General features: G+C 39.6%; 2 protein-coding genes across 3 annotated transcripts; both read right to left on the bottom strand.

The window, feature by feature from the left end:
- Positions 1 to 1,156: 1,156 nt before the first annotated feature.
- On the bottom strand, positions 1,157 to 6,140 carry LOC142938839 (cytochrome P450 2D15-like). 2 transcript variants are annotated; one of them, XM_076082251.1, is made up of 11 exons: positions 5,979 to 6,140; positions 5,281 to 5,443; positions 4,330 to 4,488; positions 4,048 to 4,208; positions 3,776 to 3,858; positions 3,341 to 3,433; positions 3,051 to 3,187; positions 2,641 to 2,726; positions 2,463 to 2,564; positions 1,707 to 1,848; positions 1,157 to 1,630 (listed from the first exon to the last, which is right to left on the bottom strand). In XM_076082251.1, exons 1-11 carry the CDS (start codon positions 6,138 to 6,140, stop codon positions 1,440 to 1,442), a joined length of 1,479 nt encoding a protein of 492 aa, XP_075938366.1. In that variant the 3' UTR covers positions 1,157 to 1,439. The 2 variants fall into 2 exon arrangements, with proteins under 2 accessions (XP_075938366.1, XP_075938365.1); XM_076082250.1 differs by having other exon boundaries at positions 3,051 to 3,189; positions 3,343 to 3,447; positions 3,790 to 3,858.
- A 1,847-nt stretch (positions 6,141 to 7,987) lies between these two features.
- Positions 7,988 to 17,573, bottom strand: LOC142938838 (cytochrome P450 2F2-like). The gene is made up of 11 exons (XM_076082249.1): positions 17,412 to 17,573; positions 16,322 to 16,484; positions 15,104 to 15,256; positions 14,712 to 14,872; positions 13,663 to 13,731; positions 13,388 to 13,492; positions 12,725 to 12,863; positions 10,863 to 10,948; positions 10,609 to 10,710; positions 10,171 to 10,312; positions 7,988 to 9,076 (listed from the first exon to the last, which is right to left on the bottom strand). The coding sequence occupies exons 1-11, from the start codon at positions 17,571 to 17,573 to the stop codon at positions 8,889 to 8,891; spliced, it is 1,470 nt and encodes a 489-aa protein (XP_075938364.1). The 3' UTR covers positions 7,988 to 8,888.
- Positions 17,574 to 19,177: the final 1,604 nt, after the last annotated feature.

Here is a 19,177-nt window from a genome sequence, read left to right as displayed (position 1 = left end):
TTCTTAAGAAAGGGGACAAAGTTGATTTTATGCTGCTCAACTTATATATTTGATATAAAGGTACATCATTCTGTGATTTAAATTTTATACTGGCAAAAAGGGAACACTGAGTATAATACTTTATGATAATCACAACATCTGGCTGAAAGTCTGTCATTTACAAGTGCTAAACAGAAAAATACTACAGAGTTCATAGTTTAATCTGATGATTTATATTACTGCATAATTAACATTCTGTAAACTACACGATGACTCCAACTAGCAGCTTTATTGCATTGAATAAAGGGCACAGTAGTAGTTTAAAGAATACTTTTTGGCCACTTGGGGGCAGTGGAAACAAGCTGCATCTGGTTTTAAATACAACTTGTATGCTCCTCACAAAAATAAGGGTTTAAAGACAGAAATAAAGATCCATAGAGCCGAGGGAACTGCAGAGTTGGTGAAACCCTCTGTGGGTTTGTCAATATAAGTTGAATTTCGTACAATCTTTCCTTTAGAATCATAATTCTTATCGCCTAAGTTTCTAAAATGATACACAACTTCCAAATATCGATTTTAAAAGTTTTTTTCTTCCTAAATTATGTCATGTAAGGAAACCATGTATCTATCAGCTGTTCGCCTCATACCAACTGGAGATGATATGAGACATTGAAAGATGTCTGACTTGACATCGTTGGTACTGTTTATACAGAAAACACACATTTTATATTGTGATATTTACTGGATATATGACATGCAGTATAGTCAACAGCAAGCAGAACACTTTCAGGCAAACTCCCCTCAGCCAGCTGCCACCTTACTTAGGTTTTTGTAGTGAAAAATAGAGGCATCGTATCGACAAAGTCACACCGTGCTGCGCAGTGCAGCGTCACTCGTTGCTCGCCAACAGTTAGAACACGATGTCATGGACATAATGCACAACACCAGTTTTACAGTGTGACTTTGTGTACAATACCTTTTTAAAATTGGCATATTTCTGAGAAATAAAAGCCTGTATTAATACAACAGGCAGCATTTACCTTTTTTTGTATAACTTGAACTTGTTATTCCTGAAGCTACTGAGAATTGAGGAATACTAAAAACGTCTTAGTAAAGTATGTTTATTTGTGCAGGTTTAGCATGAATTAATGTTACATTTTGCCTTTGTGTAACAGTTGTCAACTGTTATCAACTGATTACACTATTGTAATCAGTTGATATAACTTTTTCAAATAATAATATAAAATAATATAATAATAATATAGTAACAGAAAACTCCATAATCTTATACTTTGCTTTCATGCCATAATTTGCCCCACAGCCTTTATTAGCACACGGTGGACCCGAGCCCCCTGTGTAGGCCTGATGAATGAGGAATCGATATTGAATCAGGAATCGATTTTGAATTGAATCTTGACTCCAAGTCAACATCAATATCTAAAGTATTAAGGCAACCTCTGTCATGGGACAGTTTTTCTGACTTGGACATTCATACAATAAGGTTTGGGAGACTGGGTTGTCCCAAAAACAAGCGTGTAGTCTGGCTCTCCTGCATCCTCAGGCCACACGAACTTGAACCTCCTCAGCAGAGTCACCACGATGAGGAAGAGCTCCATTCGAGCCAGAGCCTCTCCGAGACACATGCGAGAACCTGCAGGTTAAAACATAATGACTTAACGGTCAATCCGTCTGTCATTGTATATGAATGTAATAATCGTTTCACTCACCTGCAGAGAAAGGCATGAAGGCCTCCGGTTTCACAAACTCCATCTGCTCATTGAGGAAGTTTTCAGGGTTGAATTCACGGGGGGATTTCCACTGCCCCTCCTCATTCAGCACTGAGGAAAGGTTGGGGATGATCATGGTTCCCTGGAGAACAGATAAAGCATTTTAAAACACACAGCTATGACTCTATGACCCTGTTTCCATCATTCTTTTTTTTTTACATTTAATGTTAAAATAAGCACTGTGACAGAGAAGAAATATGGGGCAGAGGCTCTCAGGCACATACCAAACCATGCGGAATATTTATAATAACACAAATCAAATGTTAAACTCTTGATTTTGCTCTTTATTTTGGCATTCATGCTTTATCCGACAGAGAGACAGACAAGAAAGGCAGGGGCGAGAGAGGGGATGACGTGCAGCAAAGGGCCCTGCTGGCCCTGAACCCAGAACACTGCAGTAAGGACTCAGCCTTAATGGTACACACATGCACATTAAGTATGTGCCTGTGCCAACACTTCATTGAAGCTGTATATGATGCTTAAAGTGAGTGATATATTCAACCAGGATGTTGTGTTTTTAATGGCTACAAAACTACATTATAGATGTTGTTCAAGGCTCAAGGTTTAACATCAACAGGAAACGTTAGCATCAAGATTCTCAACTGTTTCCTCTTACTTGTAAGTGCTCAGAGGGCTATCCCTACGATATGAAGCCATTTCTATATTTTTATGACACACATTATGTTTTCCACTTACCCTGGGTATGGAGTATCCCATTAACTCTGTGTCTTTAGTGGTGCAGTGGAAAACACTGAGAGGAACAGTGTCAGCCATTCTCTGGATCTCATGAATGACGGCCTGCATGACAGAGACCGCTCTCATCAAACTGTACCTTTGTAACATCTCAGATACACTGAAATAATCCACAATGTACCTGAACATAGGGCATCTGGTGTCTGTCTTCATAACTGGCTTCATCCTTCCCACCCAGAACATCGTCTATTTCCTGCTGACAGCGCTCTGAGGAATACAGAGAGACAGCATGGACAAAGAGGGATCACCAGAGTATTTACATTTCATCCTCTGGGGACCACGAATGTCTGAACAAAATCTCATCTCAATTCATTCAGTAGTTGTTGAGATCACAAGCAACTCACTCACAAGCACAAATGTCTACCTCTACCTGGTGGCCCTAGAGGACAAGTCAGGGTGTCTTCAAAGTCATGAGGGTACATCGTCAGGGAACCATGAATGTCTGACATTTTTTTTATCTCAATCCATTCAATAGTTGCTGAGAGATATTTGTAAATAAAGTGGAGACCCACAGATGACAGACAGACATACCCTGTATCTGTGGATGATTCATTAGGTAGAGGAAGGCAGTGAGCAGGGTGTTAGCAGTTGTGTCAGTCCCAGCAAAGTGAAGATCCAAAATATATGCACAAAGCTGGTCTTCAGAAAATGAGGAGCCATCATCGCCTCTCTATGCATGCAGACAAGAGAGAGAAAGCGCGAGTAAATCAGTGTTCACTCTGTCGCCACCACAACCGCCGGTTAAATGTCTTAGTGGTCAACAACATGCCAGTTTGCAGCTGCTCTGAACAGAATTCTTTCTATTAACAAGAATGACAAACACCATATCCAGTTCATCCAGGTAGCTGTCGATGAAATGGCGTGGTTTACCAGGAACTCTGGTCTTTTTGTTCTCAGCCAACACCTCCAAACGTCTTTCATGTGCAGCCTGATAAAAAAAAGAAAACAAACAGGTTCATCAAGTTACAGATTTATTTTATTTTTTTCAAGACTATTTAACATAATTGAATGCTTTATTTTCCAGCTCAAAGCAGCCTCAACGAGCTGCTTGTATTTCATCTTTCCTTCTCTTTTACTTCATTGAGCAGGGGGATTGTTTCTGCAATGCAAAGTGATTTTTTTCATGCTTGGCAGTTCATTTTGTTATCCCTTGGCCTTTATTACAGAAGGTATCAACTCTATCAATTGAACCCATAGGCAATCATCCCTGTAATAAAACAGGATTTAATGGTTGTTTGCCAGATTGTGAAGTGAACGCTTCAAGACATACCTTGAACATCTTAAAGGCCTTCTGGAAGGGCAGTGGCAGGTTTCGCACCATGGGAACAGAATCATAAATCTGTAGGAGAGAAAGATGAAAACTGAGAAGGTTTTAATAAGAAGCCCTCAAGTTTTCTGAGCATTGCAACGCCAAGTTATCCTGAGACGATTAGTGGACAATTCATCCTCTAACTCACACTGTTTTTACTGAGCAGCAAGTAGTGATGCTATGTTATTGAGTGGTTTTGTGGTCTAAAGCGTGACTCACCATACCCCAGCGCCCGTTGATTATTTTAGAGGTCTCTTGGAAAACTCCAACAAAAAACTTCATGAACTCATCCTCATAGTCAAACTGCCGAGCAAACAGAACTTGACAGATGATGTTAGAAGCTGCATTGTGGAACATCATTTGGGGATTCATGGTCTTACCTGGAAAAAACATGTTTTCAGCAATTCAAAAGATTTCTAGATCCTGATGGTCAATATCAATGTTACGCCATACAAGAGACAATCCCTGTGCTCTGTTTGTGTACAAAATGGACATACCGACACTGCTCCAACAGCTTTATGATGCGATGTGTCTCTCCCAGAATGCTCTGCTCCATCGACTGCTTCCCCAGGCCAAAGTTCCGCAGGGTCATTAAACCAAAGCGTCGTTGCTCTTTCCAGGCAGAGTTATAATCTGCTAGAATCACTCCGGGAGCATGAGCTACAAGCAAAAAGGAAAAGTGCATTCACTTTCACTTACATATTTGAAATGCACTGAGTGATGTTTCAGTGAAAAGCTATAATGTCTATATCATTCTTTACAGCTGCTTGAGCTGCCCGAAGTGTCACATTATACTAATGGTTTACATGTTCATATATTTGACTCATACAGTTATTAGTTACTTTTCTGAGTAAGATTTTATATACTAAAAAAATATGATGAACACACTACATTCACTTGCTTTTTGCTTGTGACAAACAAGCTTGTTGGAGGGCCCCTCATTTAGCAGTTCCTAAGAGTGATTTCCTCTTCAACCTTCTTAGATGGTATAATTGAAATGACCTACACAACTGACTCATACAATAACAAATATCCAATATTTCAGATAAAAGCAAAATTGAATATAAATGTGTGTTGCTGAAGGGTCCTATATGTTGCTAACCACTGGATTCAACAACCTAACTGTATACAAATGAATTAAAACAGTAAAGTGCTGCTATTGTTTTCATCCATTAGTATTAACAATCTGATAATGTCATACATAACACATCATAACTAGTACTTCAACATTTGACACAGTACATTCTGCTGATAATACTTGCTGATACTTCTTCTACTGCTACCACCAGGTGGTGCCATAATATGATTTTTAAACTCAACATGTTTTTAATAGTCATTAGTTGGTAGTTAATTCTCTGTCTATCCATATTCTCTTTCACAATAGATTAGTTTATGGTATACAGTGGAATTGAAAACTCCCTCTGCAGACAAAAGCTTGAACTTGCTCTGTACCTTTCACTTGCACAGCATGATTAACCATGAGGTCTTGTGGTCTGCCGGAGAAGTCAGTGGCTTTGTTGACCAGGGCTTCTTTCAAAGCCTGCAGCCCATTGATGACGACCGCAGGCCTGGGACCGAAGAAAAGGCTGTAGACGTTACCATAGCGCTTGGCCAGCTGGGGACACAGTGACCAAGTAGATTAGAATTACTGGGACTGATGACTGACCTTTATTTAGTGCAATCATCGGCCATTGTAATTCATTATTATGAGCACATATTATTTTAAGCACATATAAGATATATCCACTTTGATATATATTTCTTAACCAACACTAACACTAACCCTGTTAAATAATTGAGAATATGATGGCAGAATAAGTTATTCTAAATTAATATTTTGGGTCATTCTGGGTGAAGAGCTCAGCTCACCGATAAAGCCTGACAGCCAGAACAATGTCAACATAGCATTTTCTGCCTCTAGTGTGAAACAAAGGCTATTAAAAGAATTATATTCAACAAAATCCATCATTTTCCCAATCCCTCCCTAAAAACTAGAGGAATACAATTATACAGACAGCATAAATAAAGATGCAAAAAATAAAATTCTATCCACTAAGGTTATGAAATCTTACAAAATCCATCAGGATGTGTATTCAGCACATAAATATAGTAAGCAAGTCTGTTCTCTTGGTAACATTATTTAACTTTACCCTCTCCAGATCTGCAATAGGGTTCTCCAGATTGAGCTGCAGCACATTTCCAAAGATGGGGATGGGTCGAGGGCCCGGAGGGAAATTTTTGGCCCTGTGGGTCTGAAAGAGGTGCAGGAAGAGCAAAACAGCCAACAAGAGTAGAACCACGGAGGCCAACATGATGAAGCTGTGATTCCGATTGTTTTACACTCCTTTTTATTCCGGCTCTGCACCTTTGTTGGCTTTGCAAAGAAAGACAAGCAACCTTTGCACATCACATGCATGTCATGTCATGGCCTGCAATGTCATTGCACTGATTTAACCTCAAATCAATTAGTAGATAAGAGTCACATCAAAGTTTTGACGCCCCAGTTAAAGAAAATCAAACTTTAGTGCCAAAGGTTCCTCACTGGTCGTGCCTTGATTCTCAGTCCTATGATATGATTAAACTGAAGATACTGTTCACACTTCACTCTCAAGCTAAAGCATGTTCAGGTCAATGTACTGCTCTTACAAATAGGAAAAGCGTATTTTTTCTCTTAAACTGCTTCAGTTTCAGTAGATCTTTCAGACATCATTTCATATTTCAAATTCTAACTGACAAAACATGGATTTTTTCAACGTTAAACATGAAGAGAACCCCCGGTTCAGTGCTGCTTTTAAGACACGACTACAAAGAGACACAAAACAACCACAGAGAGACAAACCTACAAAGAGAACCGAAAAAACTAAATGACCAAAAAACAAAAAACGATTACAAACATACAGGAAAAAACTATTTAGGTTGTTCTAACATTTGTTGAGCTACAGTAAGAATTGCCCTTGAGAGGCCAAATTGAGGATCTGAGCTTCATTCAGAGAGAGATGGATGGCTTCTCCTCCATCTTATTCTGAAAAACTAAATATATTTATTTTATATACATAATGTGGTTTTAATATTCAAAATCACTTTGAATGTAAAATCTATTACCCAATTCTGTCCACTTGAAGGAGCCATTAATGGTTAATCACTGATTGGTCCACTGATTGCATCCCCATTCAGCCCCCTATCTAAGTTGACAGTATCATGCCCTTGATTAAGACCCACACCTAATATTACTCAACCTGAGAGGACCCCTACTGACCATGTCTGACATTGATTAGCTTTGTTAATACAAAAAAGGCCAAAACACAGACAATAAAAACAGATAGATAAGTCATAGTGGAAATTAGCCATTACAGTAGTTAACCATTCAATGGTTAATCAGTGAATGATCCACTGTTGTCCAAATGTCCTAGTGATGAACTCCTCCTATCCCACCATGTGCTCAAGGCCTTTATAAGTCGTACACAACCAACACTCACAACCAACAGGTTCTTCCTCCTTCAGACCGCATTGCATTCTGTATGACGATTGAACCTTCTCTGCGCAGAGAATAAAGACTTTAAAGACAAACTTCTTTCCTCAATGTTTCTTAATTTCAGTATCATAGGACTCACTTGGTACTACTGAATAGTTTTTTCCACCACACTACCCGTTGTCTTGTTTGTTTTTTCGTCAGATTTAACCAATGGTCTGGGGAATCTAAATATATTGTGTTGCTAAGACAAACCATTCTAAATGTCCAAAACATAATTGTGAATAGACACAAGGCAGAAGTAGTTAGAACTCAAAATACTACTTTTAACACACTTGTGCTATACATGCTGCTTACTTGCGGTCTGTGGTTGAACCAGCATGATTTTAGTCTCTTTTGTTGACTTGTAAAGAAAGTCAAAAGACCAGATAGAAGAACAAACATATTGCACTTACTGCCAAGCTTAGTGGTTGGCTCATAAATACATGTTTAATGGTTTAAAATGTACTGAATTACTTCCATTAGATACACCTGTGTAACATAATGCAATCGATTACAACAGCCCCATAGTAAACTACATAACCAACTCTCTCAGGCTGTAGTTGCGACCTCTGTACAGTATTTATTTATTATTTATTTTTTGGTGTTTAATGCATCGTCTAGCAACAAAAACGGACACGTTGGGAAGACTGAGTTGTTAATATTGCAGTTCATTCTTTATTCTTACACTTATAAAAGCATCACTATAATGCGATTGAAGATTTATGACCTCAGACTTCAAACATACGTTTGCAGAAAGCCCCAATCATATCAACCCTATATAAAACAATTACAGATCAAAGCCTGTCATAAGCACTACATATACCAAATCATGTCATTTTAGGTAATTGGTAAGTAAACCTATCAGAGCATGTCATGGAATCAAAGCTTCCTCCAAATTAAATGACAAAATACATCGTTTGTCAACATCCGACTCCAACGACGTCACGTGGGCATGACGACACCATTTGTGTATTACACTGTTACAAATATATGTTGACAAATAAATCTGTTTTATGACATCACAACACTGTGTTTAAGGTTTGGTTGGGTTAGGCACAAACACATATTGGTTAGGTTTAAGGTATCATCGTGCTTTGGGTTAAAATGTTTTGCTAAGGTTCGGGGAGCTTCATGGAATACACAAGTATGAAGTAAGTATATGTAGGTGTCCAAAATTTCTAAATAGTCCACTATGTAGTAAGTTTGCCATTTTTTATTCCTGTCTGAATGTATAGTAAGAAATATTATATCCTTTATAGTGGACTCAAATATCCCGCAATGCAGCGTGAAAAGTAGTGAACAGCCAGTAGCCACTAACCAAGCACTCCCTCGATAGTAAGCAGGGAGTAGTATATGAGTGAAGGATGTTGGGGACAGCCTATGAAAAGGCCATACTCTGAGAAATAAGTGTATGTTTTATTAATCACTAAAGTGAGGTAAGGTACGGTTATAGTTTGTTTGGAGGCAGCAATGATAACAGCGAAGGCCACACGATGGGTAGCTCAACATGTTGTTGGCTGTTTTGTCGAAACATCCATTCATTCTGGGCTTACTGCGTTGCCCTAAGTTGGACTTTCATGCGATAAGGTTTGGGAGTAAGAGTGACCCCATAGACTGGAGTGTAGTCTGGCTTTCCTGCATCCTCGGGCCAGATGAACTTAAACTTCCTCAGCAGCGTCACCATGATGAGGAAGAGCTCCATTCGAGCCAGACCCTCTCCGAGACACATGCGAGGACCTGAGACATAAAAAAAAGGCCTCAGAGTCATCTACAAGAGTTGGATTTAATGCACCCTCTCTGTGCATGTTGTTTGTTTTTTATGCTCACATACCCTCACTACTACGTCTCCTCTACTCCCCAATAGAACAATGTGCTCCCAGAACGCAAGGTTACTTGTGGTTCCTACAATCTCCAAAAGTAAAATGAGAGCCAGAGAACTTCAGCTATCAAGCTCCACTGCGGTGGAATCAGCTTACAGTTTTGTCCGGGAAGCAGACACGATCTCCACATTTAAGAGTAGGCTTAAGAATTTCCTCTTCAATAACGCCTATAGTTAGGGCTCGCTCCGGCTTGCCTTGGATCAGCCCTTAGTTATGCTGCCATAGGCCAAGACTGCACATGGAATTTCTAGATTACACTGAGCTCCTCTTTTTCCTTATCCAATGTGAGGGTCCAAGGACAAAGGGTGTTGCATATTATAGAACAGGGGTCCCCAACTGGCGGACTGCGGTCCGGATCCGGACCCAGATGCATCCGGACCCAGGATCTCAAACCGATAGATAATTTGGAAATCTACATATTACAGAGCCAGTTTATACTTTAACCGGCGCAACTTATTCAGCCGTTACGGCACTTGTTCAGCGGTGCAGGAAACACACCGACCAATGCGTTGTAAATCACATCACGTGATGCAGCTCAGCCAATCAAATATGGGTATTCTGACATGTTTCCTGATTCGAGTGAGATGAGATGTATACACACCGTGACACCGGGGGAGAGACGAGGAAATAGAAAGAAGAGCAGGAATATTGCGCTGATCAGAGAAGTTATGTCACATGACGTTCTCCAAAAAGAGAAACATCTTCAGAGAGAACAGAATTTATAAGCAAGAATGAACAGACTCTTATATGTTAATTCTTCCCACAGGCAGTTAAAACCAGCATGTCTCATATATCCAGAAACCGTAACTATTGATAAAAGTGGCAAATAAAGTGCACTACGAGGCAAAGCACAACTCTTTTGAACAAACTGTAAAGCCACCTGAGGCAATTTTGTGATTTGTGATATTGGGCTATATGAATATAATTGACTTGACTGGAATTGGCACATACCTGCAGAGAAAGGCATGAAGGCCTCTGGTTTGACAAACTCTCCCTGGTCATTGAGGAAGTTTTCAGGGTTGAATTCATTTGGGGATTTCCATTGTCCCTCCTCATTCAGCACTGAGCCCAGGTTAGGGATGATCAGCGTACCCTGTGGAGAAAATGAAGCAAAAGAGGAAAGCGTAAAGAGGAATGAAGAGAACATTTATAAGAGGATAAGATTTAATTAAGCTACCCAAGTAAGGTAATGAGGCTACCATTATTTAAGTATGGCAATCTGTTCAGGGAAATCTGTGACCTACATTACTGAAAGACACTAAACTGTTTTCTTAGCTCAGTCAAATCAAATGTGAATGATAATTTGCAGAGAAGTCATATTCCCTGCAGAGAACACTTAAATAGCTTTTGACAATAGTGACAGTATAGATAGGACCAGTTGCTTCTTACCTTGGGGATGGAATATCCCATGAGCTCTGTGTCTTTAGTCGTACAGTGGAAGACGCTGAGTGGAACAGTGTTGGCTACCCTCTGCACTTCATGGATCACGGCCTGGATGGAGAAAGATTTAAGTATCATGAGTCCCATACTTTATCTGACTTGGGGCTGAAGAAAAACAATGCAGGCTCTACTGTGTATGCTCTAACAAATATGCTGAGTACACATAAAAGTAAGGTGAAATTATGAGAAAAGTGAGGATTTACATGCACGTAAGGCATGTTGTTTCGGTCCTCAAAACTGGCCTGATCCTTCCCCTCCAACACCTCGTCTATCTCCTGCTGACAGCGCTCTGAGAGAAACGGCAAAGATAATAATAATTTGCAATAGAATTGAAATGTGCAGACAAAAACACTATGAACAACATTATTGAGAGTGGATGAAATGTAAACCTATGAAAAGGTGGAAGTAAAAGAATGTGTGGTGTCCCTGATAAATAATGTAAACAAAGTAAGGAAACGGTGGAAATTACCTTTTTTTTAACTTATATACCTAACAGTTCTCTCATTCATTTTTTGCAAGCAAAAGTTGATTTTATCAGGTGAAGCTGAATAAGGTTAGTTCCATAAATTGACGAAATGTGTGCTCACTGCAAGTAGGTGTCTCTGCTTTAGCCCGAATAATGCAGACATGAATATTTGACAGTTTAAAAATCCAAAGAATGATATATTGGTGTTAATGTTCTTTACACAACCCATAACATGAATACGTTTTTTGATATGGCTCCCTTAAACTTTGACCAAGACATTTACCGGGCAGGACATTTAACAGCTGAAGAACTAACTTTTCACTACTCTGGTTGGCAAATTAAAGAATCTTTGCCATTACTGCACTTTTTCTTGTGATTTACCGGCTGACATAAACAACGACACCGATATATTTTCAATGACTGATTTATCAGCCGGGCTCTAATAATTACTTTTTAATATCAAACAAAGATGTTTTTTTTTTAAAGGGAAAGATACTTGACTCTAAATGACCAACAGAGTGAACTCAGTCTTTCCTAAGAAAAAGCACGAGCTGACTACATTACACCATTTCCACGCAGGTAGTTAGCAGCTAGCTAGGCAGACAGCTACTATGAGAAGCAGGGGTGTTACTAATAAAAATAACGACGGGCCTGAAACTGATGCAGCTAAATGGAATCCAGCCATCATTAATATACATTTTTACACCTGTACTTTTCCTACTGTGACGCTTCAAAGTGTCTTGTGTGAAAGAGGCGTTCTTCTGTGTTGGACAGCCTCTTCCACATTGCTAGAAAGGAGATTGTAGCCAACTGTCAAACCTCAGCAGCAGGAGGACGAATGCAGGTTGTTTTTCCTGTGCAAGGAACTGCCCTTTGGTCTGTCAAGAATCCTGGAGGGGCAAAGAGTACTTGTTCAATGTACCTGGGGCTTTCTGGAATTTGCGGAAGGCCTCTGACCATGTCCCATGGGACGATTTGTGAAGGTGGATTTTATCGTCCCCAAGGGGAAATTTGTTGAGGGGGCAAAATTCAGAGCCTTTACTGCTGGAATATGGGATTCCTGAGCTATTGCTATAACTTGCACTATACTGTCCATTTATAACTGTGAGAGCATTGTGCATATTTGCAGCTAAACGTCAGGTGTATCATTGGTGTTGCATCTCGTCACTGATAGGCTGTGTGTCAGAGGTAGAGTGGGTTGTCCTCTAATTGGAAACACGGCGATTCGATCCCCGGCATCTTCAGTCAGCAAGTGTCCTTGAGCAAGACACTAAACCCCAAATTGCTCCCCAAGGCTGTGCCGTTGTTTTGTTTTTTTAAATGAGTTTAGATCCTGATGGGCAGGTGGCATCTTGCATGGCAGCATCTGCCATCAGTGTATGAATGGACGTGTAAATGTCGACGTGTAGTGTACCGCGTTTTGAGTGATTGGAAGACTAGAAAGGCGCTGTAGTCCATTTACCTTTTTACACAATAGACATTTTGATATGTCTTCCACAAAAAATACCTTTTCAGTTCATGACTTTCATAGAAAGTATTCCTACATGAAAAATTGATGGTACAGACAATGGTAGAACAATGGAGCCATTGTTTGCATACCTTGTACGTGTGGGTAGTTCGTAAGGTAGAGGAAAGCAGTAAGCAGGGTGTTGGAAGTAGTGTCAGTCCCAGCAAAGTGAAGATCTAGGACGTACATAGTCAGCTGTGCTTCTGAAAAGGAAGAACTAGCATCACCTTCCTAAGGAGAAAGGAATGATCGTTTTAAAACAATGGTGGCCAAACGTTGTAGATTGATTGTAGGCCATATACAGAAAATGATCCGGAGTCACAAGCCAAACCATAGTAAATGTGTAGTTTTCAACCAGTTACACTGCAAGAAAGTCAGTGGTTATGGACCATAAAACCACTTATGCCATATAAAATGAATTTTCTATAAAACACAACTAACATTTAAAGTTTGACATAACAGCAGTAGTTAATTGTTGAGCCCACATATAACAAAATGTAACTCTGTATTTCCTGCTTTTAAATCTTATTTAAAAAAAAATGCAATACTTTTAAACTTAAATAAATTGGCTTAAGTACCCACATAAAATATGACGACATGTAAATCATAGGCAGAACTTCCCAAATATTGGTTTCTAAGTGGTCAGTTAAAAGATTCCGATGCAAATGTCAATGTAAGACGTAAACCTCTAAGTATATTATTAACATATTCATAATTCTCTCATTTTCCCAACTTTTCTGTGTTCTATGATTCACCTTATCCAGCCGATCCAGATAACAGTCAACAAAGTCTCGTGGCTCTCCAGGGACTCTCGTCTGCTTGTGCTCATTCATCAAAGAAATCGCAATTTTCTGACAAGTCTGAAAAACATTCAGTTCAACATTCATAATTTGTATTCTACTTTTATTTTTCCATTGACAAAATGCATGTGTTTTGGTTGCCTCTGTATACATGTTTAAGGTGAGGTTAGAGTACCATTATCTTATATATATATAAAAATATAGATATCGAGATAGAGATATTAACATACCTCAACATTCTTAAAGGCCTTTCTGAAGGGCAGCGGCAGGCTTCGAATCATGGGAAAAGAGTCATAAATCTGTTTAAAAAAAGAAAAGATATGTCTTTCGATTATTTAGAACCAAACACGCAGATTCTGCATTCTGGCATGAATTGCTCTGAACAGATGATTGTATCTTCACATATAGGCTAAGATTCTGTGCTTAGCTAAAAAACAACTTAAATTTCTGTGAGGCAAACATATTTTTGTTCATGCTCTTATACAATTGACTTTGCAAACATGAATTAGTATGGTAATATGTGTGATTTAGTGCATTTCTGTGACAGCAACAGTAACTTTACAACCTGATTTTTCTAACAGCGGTTATGGAATTAATGCCAGCTATAGCAGAATAAAGCTAATATACTTGACCACTTGACTGCTATCTGGCCACACCGTGGGTTCCTGAGATATAATCGGCTTGTGGAGGAAAAGACATAAAATCAAGCGCTCTGTGCAGAGAAAGTACTGACAGCTGCTTCTTCTGGAGACAGACAGGATGACCATGTGAGCCATGAAGCAGATTAAGATCCCAACATGTTGAATGAAACACCACTCAGCCAGTTGCTGTTGTTTTCTCTTCTTCTTTGTAGTTATGCAGTTTTGACAGAGGACCGAGCAGCAGAGCGTGTTGCAGGTTTAAATATCCTCGATCATATGTTATCGGTTATAAACTTGTTTTTCTCTGCATGAGAAAATGGACGTGTGGCTTTAAAGCGTGTGAAAAGTGTAAATTGGGTAACTCTCACGGTCGATGCGTGACAGTTGGCAGCCCTGCTAGTGATACTCAGTTGTAGCTTTTTGATTGGTGCCATTTGACAAATGCTAGCATGCTAACGTGCTAAACTAAGATGATGAATATGGTAAACATTATACCTGCTAACTATCAGCATGTATAGCTTGCTAAAGTTAGCTCTGAGCACCACTGACCCCAAGTACAGCCTCACAGAGCCGCTAGCTTAGCTGAAGTCTGATATTTCTGAGCCAGGTTTGAAGGCACAAACATGCCTTTGACTCACCATAGCCCATGGTCCATTGGCTATCTTGGCATTCTCAGTAAAGCACTGAACAACCACTTTGATGACCTCATCGTCATACTCGAAGCGTTTTCCAAACAGAACCTGGCAGATGATGTTGGAGGCCGCATTATGAAACATAATTTGCGGACTGAAGGTTTTGCCTGTAAAAGACATGTTCACTGAAGTACAACACAGTATTGTGCAAGAATGCAAACAAGAACATTAGACTGGCAATGAACAAGCAAAAATCAACATTCATCAAAATGCGTGATCAAGATCCACCTTGTAATATTATCAAATAGTAGAGTATTTGTGCTGCTCAGATGTCAGTGTCACTGATTACAGTGAACCCTGCCATCCATAGGAGGACTGTGGGCTCACTGATGACTTACCAATGCTGTTCTCCAGCGTGTCAAGGGTGTATTGTATCTCTCCATGAATCCTCTCCTCCATTGAATCCTTCCCCATACCAAAGTTCCTCAAGTTCATCAGTGCAAAGCGACGTTGATCCTTCCAACTAGAACCGTAATCTGCCAGAATCACTCCTACAACAGACGAAGTGGCACGAAAGTGATTATAGCAGTGTTTTTCCAGAGCCAGTCTACTTTCTAGTCTGTTTTATAATTTACTCTCCTCTGTAACTTAATGTCGCTTCTTTATTTAGTTACCGTTCATTACAGTCAGTGGTCTCAACATTTTTATTAATGATTTATATACTTTTTGAACTAGTTTTGAACAGATGGAGGGTTGATAAATTACAGCAAAATAAACTTAGCAAAAGTTGTGGCGTCAAGGCAGTTGGACCAATTTTCAGTGTTGTGCAAGGAATGTGCTTCCCCTGCCAAAGGTACTGAATGGAGTCCCACTTTTTAGAGAACAAATACTTTCAAAAGACTCGTGGTTAGAATAATATATAGAGGCGCTTAAACATGTAGCTGCTTTTCTATGGAAACGGAGTAGTGTGGATGCACTCTTAGACTTCTAAAGGACAAGTGCAGACAAGTTTGATGACTGATTAACTGAGGTTATGGTTTTGATAAAGGGAGCCGATAAGTCAGCTCCAGCCCTACCTCCTTTTCTCTGGCAAACTGAATAGCACACTGTAAACATACATCTGTTACATAACATTGTCCCCCTCCTTTTGAGTTGTGAGGTGCTGCCAAAGAAAACACAGCTGCTCGGCTTTACACAAATACTAGAAGGCAAGATCATATCAGCCCTGTTTTAGCCTCCCTTCACTGGTTACCAGTAGGTTTTTGATTTTAATTTTAAGGTTTTATTGAATCCCTTTAAAGCACTTTGTGGTTCAACTCCAAGTCATATTGCTGAATTGCTGCGCCCTTATGAGCGACAAAGAGATGCTAGTCAACAGGCTTTCACCATTTCCCTCCATGCTGCAGCATGTGTCTGTGCATAGGCCACACATTTCCATTTATTGTGATAATAATGGCAATAAAAACTTGCACCGTGACCCTTATTTTAACACCATATATAGTGGTAACTGTCCCATCCCTATATGCATGGACAGAGATACACTGCTGACATATAAAGTACTTTTGCAGAATGTGGGATTACATTCACTGCCCTTTGAAACATCACGTCTGTCCTACCTTTCCTCTGGGTGGAGTCATTGACAAGCAGGTCTTGGGGTCTTCCAGCAAAATCAACGCCCTTGGCCACTAAAGCCTCCTTAATGGTCTTCATCCCATTGATGACCACTGCTGGTTTGGGACCGAGAAATATGCTGTAGACATTTCCATAAGTCTTCCTCAGCTGGAAGAGAACCAGATAACATGTCAGTGTTTTAAATATATATATATCATATAACTTCAGAGGGATATTACTCGCAGCAAATCAATGAAATCACACAAAAAAAACATGTTTGCTCACTTAGGTTGGTCTTTATTTTCTATGGGAAATTTGGCTAGTAGCATGAAAAATATCAGACACACCCAAGCAGACTTAGTCAGTATAATAATGACATTAAAAGACAATTTAAAGCAGGTAAACACAGCACATAAGAGCAAGTTAAAAATAATGAGACAGTATGACACCTATTGGTGGAGTGTATATTCAGTGATTTCATTGCACAACCTAAAAATGAGTGTTTGAATCTATTGCACCTGGCCTTGGGGAGTCTACCTCCGCCCTGAAGGATGCAGCTCTAACTAGACGCAGCTTGTGGTATGTAGCTATGCAGATACTTTTGGTAATGAATGACCAGCGTTGTGATATGTGCTTAGACTTTAGCCACAACTTCAGGATTTCTTTCATCTGCATTGTATTGAGAGCTCAGCAGCGGAGATCTCAAAATCTCTTTCCAAGTAGTTAAGCATGTGCAGGTTAGACAACGCTCTATATGTATGCATGGCCTGTGCCACTGGTTGGCTATAGTCCAGTAGTTAAGTACACAGGCAGTTAACTCTGTACAGACAATATGTCAGTAGGCGCCTGTTGTGAGCACACCTTACCCAAGAAGCATATCTTACAGTGCAAAGATTTTAGCTCACATGTTTTTATTTTACACTTGCAGCCGACTTTTAAATCTATTACGATCGGGGAAAGCAGCACGGTTGCCACAAGTGTCAGTTTTAAAACATTTTAGACACATTTTATGTACTAATGATAGTGATTACATGAATACAATAACAAGTTATTGCATTGGAAGAGCAACATTGTTCATTTAAGCGTATGTCTCACCCTTTCAAAGTCATTCAGGGGGTTCTCTAGGCTCAGTTCCAAAATGTTCCCCAGTATCGGCAGGATGGTGGGTCCTGGTGGAAAGTTCTTTGGCCTCCGGGATTTGAGTTGAATGAGGATGAAGACAACGCAGATCAATAGCAGGATGACTGACGCAAACATGGTGGAATGGACTGAACTGAAGAGCTGATTGACTTGCTGTAAGAGTGTAGCTCCTCCGTTCTTAGTGCTGCCTCCTCTGGTTGTAGTTTGCTCAGCTGTATTCAAAGGTGAGTGGGAACATCAAACAGAAAATAGGTCACACACTTTGACAGGCTTTGGCTGGAGTTGAAGAAAGCTAATCAGTTACAGCCGGCGGTGGAACGCAAACAAGTACATTTATTCAAATACTGTACTTAAAACATCAGAGGTCTTTACAATGTTGCCACTTTCTACTTGCAGTCCACTGCATTTTAGAGGGAAATATTGCACTTTTCTTTTTTTACACCACACCAAATTGTTGCATACAAAAAAATAATGTTTAATGCAAAAGATGCCCAACATAGTCCCAGCTTCTCAAATATACTCATGCATTTCCTTTTAATTGTTTTTATCATTTATATTATATATATTTTTTTGAATGTTGAGGTTTAGTCTGCATTAGAAAAAAATAATCAACATCGACAGTATGTCTTTTTTTCTGCATTACGATTACTTTCACTTTGAATACTATTCCATATTATTAAACTGGCATAGGTTTAGTCAAGTGACGTTTGAAATGCAGCACTTTTACTTGTACTACGTTGTTTTTTTTAAGTACGCTACTGTTTAAATCGTCTGAAGCGTTATAAATCACTCTGCCCAAATGACGTCATAGAATTGTCAACATTACATAAGCACGTAACAGCTGAAGCGCAGCGTCTTTTCGGACTGACTGCTCATCACTAGACTGGAGACTCTCATCGACAAAACACCGGACGCCTCCTGTAGAAAATGGAGGCATCCTCCTTCAGGCTGCTCCTTTTACGGAGATGGAGAAGTTAGTAGCGAAACAAACACTTGCCAAACCAACCAGTTAGTCTTCATCCTCCACGTGTTGTCTTGTAAACCCGAAAATAAAGCACATATCTCACCTTTGTATCGCCGCTTGTTGCATGCTTGTTGTTGTGGACTGAGCTCAATGTTGGCCGCTGAGGGGGGGCTCGCTATAGACGAAAACCACTCCTTATAGGGGGAAGGCGAACAGGACAGCACTCTTTCCATACTGTGGTTACATAACAATGTTGATGTCTGTACAGAGTTGACTGCCAGGCACATTGGGTGTTGTCTCACTTCCACACAATACAACACAGAGACAGTATTTGTGAAGGGATTTGAAATCTCTGCTGCTCGGACTCCAAAAGCAGATGAAAGGGCAAAATCGTGTGGTGCTCAATGCATCAAAATTAAAAATATAAAATAACTATTAGACATCGAAACTATTACTTGCATTCTGGCAATTGCATACACATACACGTTTTCTGAAAATGTATGTTTAAATATACAAGTGAGGCCATATCTTATTAAATATGAGCTAAATTGCATACATCCCAGAGCAGAAATCTGAACATTGGATAAAGCCAGGTCCAAATTCTTGTTTTTAGTTTGTTGACATGAGTAAAAGGTCGTTAACAGAGGGAATTTTGGATATCTCACTCTTTTAATCAGAAAATACAGTCAACAAGCATAAAAAAGAAAAGAAAATTTGCCATGTTTTTAGGAAATTGAAATGTTCTAATCAGGTTATC

Source organism: Anarhichas minor, unplaced genomic scaffold, assembly GCF_050575085.1.
Source record: "Anarhichas minor isolate MPS153535 unplaced genomic scaffold, ASM5057508v1 ptg000090l, whole genome shotgun sequence".
NCBI lineage: Eukaryota > Metazoa > Chordata > Actinopteri > Perciformes > Anarhichadidae > Anarhichas > Anarhichas minor.
Note: the sequence above shows the minus strand (reverse complement) of the source record. Positions and strands in the feature narration are given on the sequence as shown.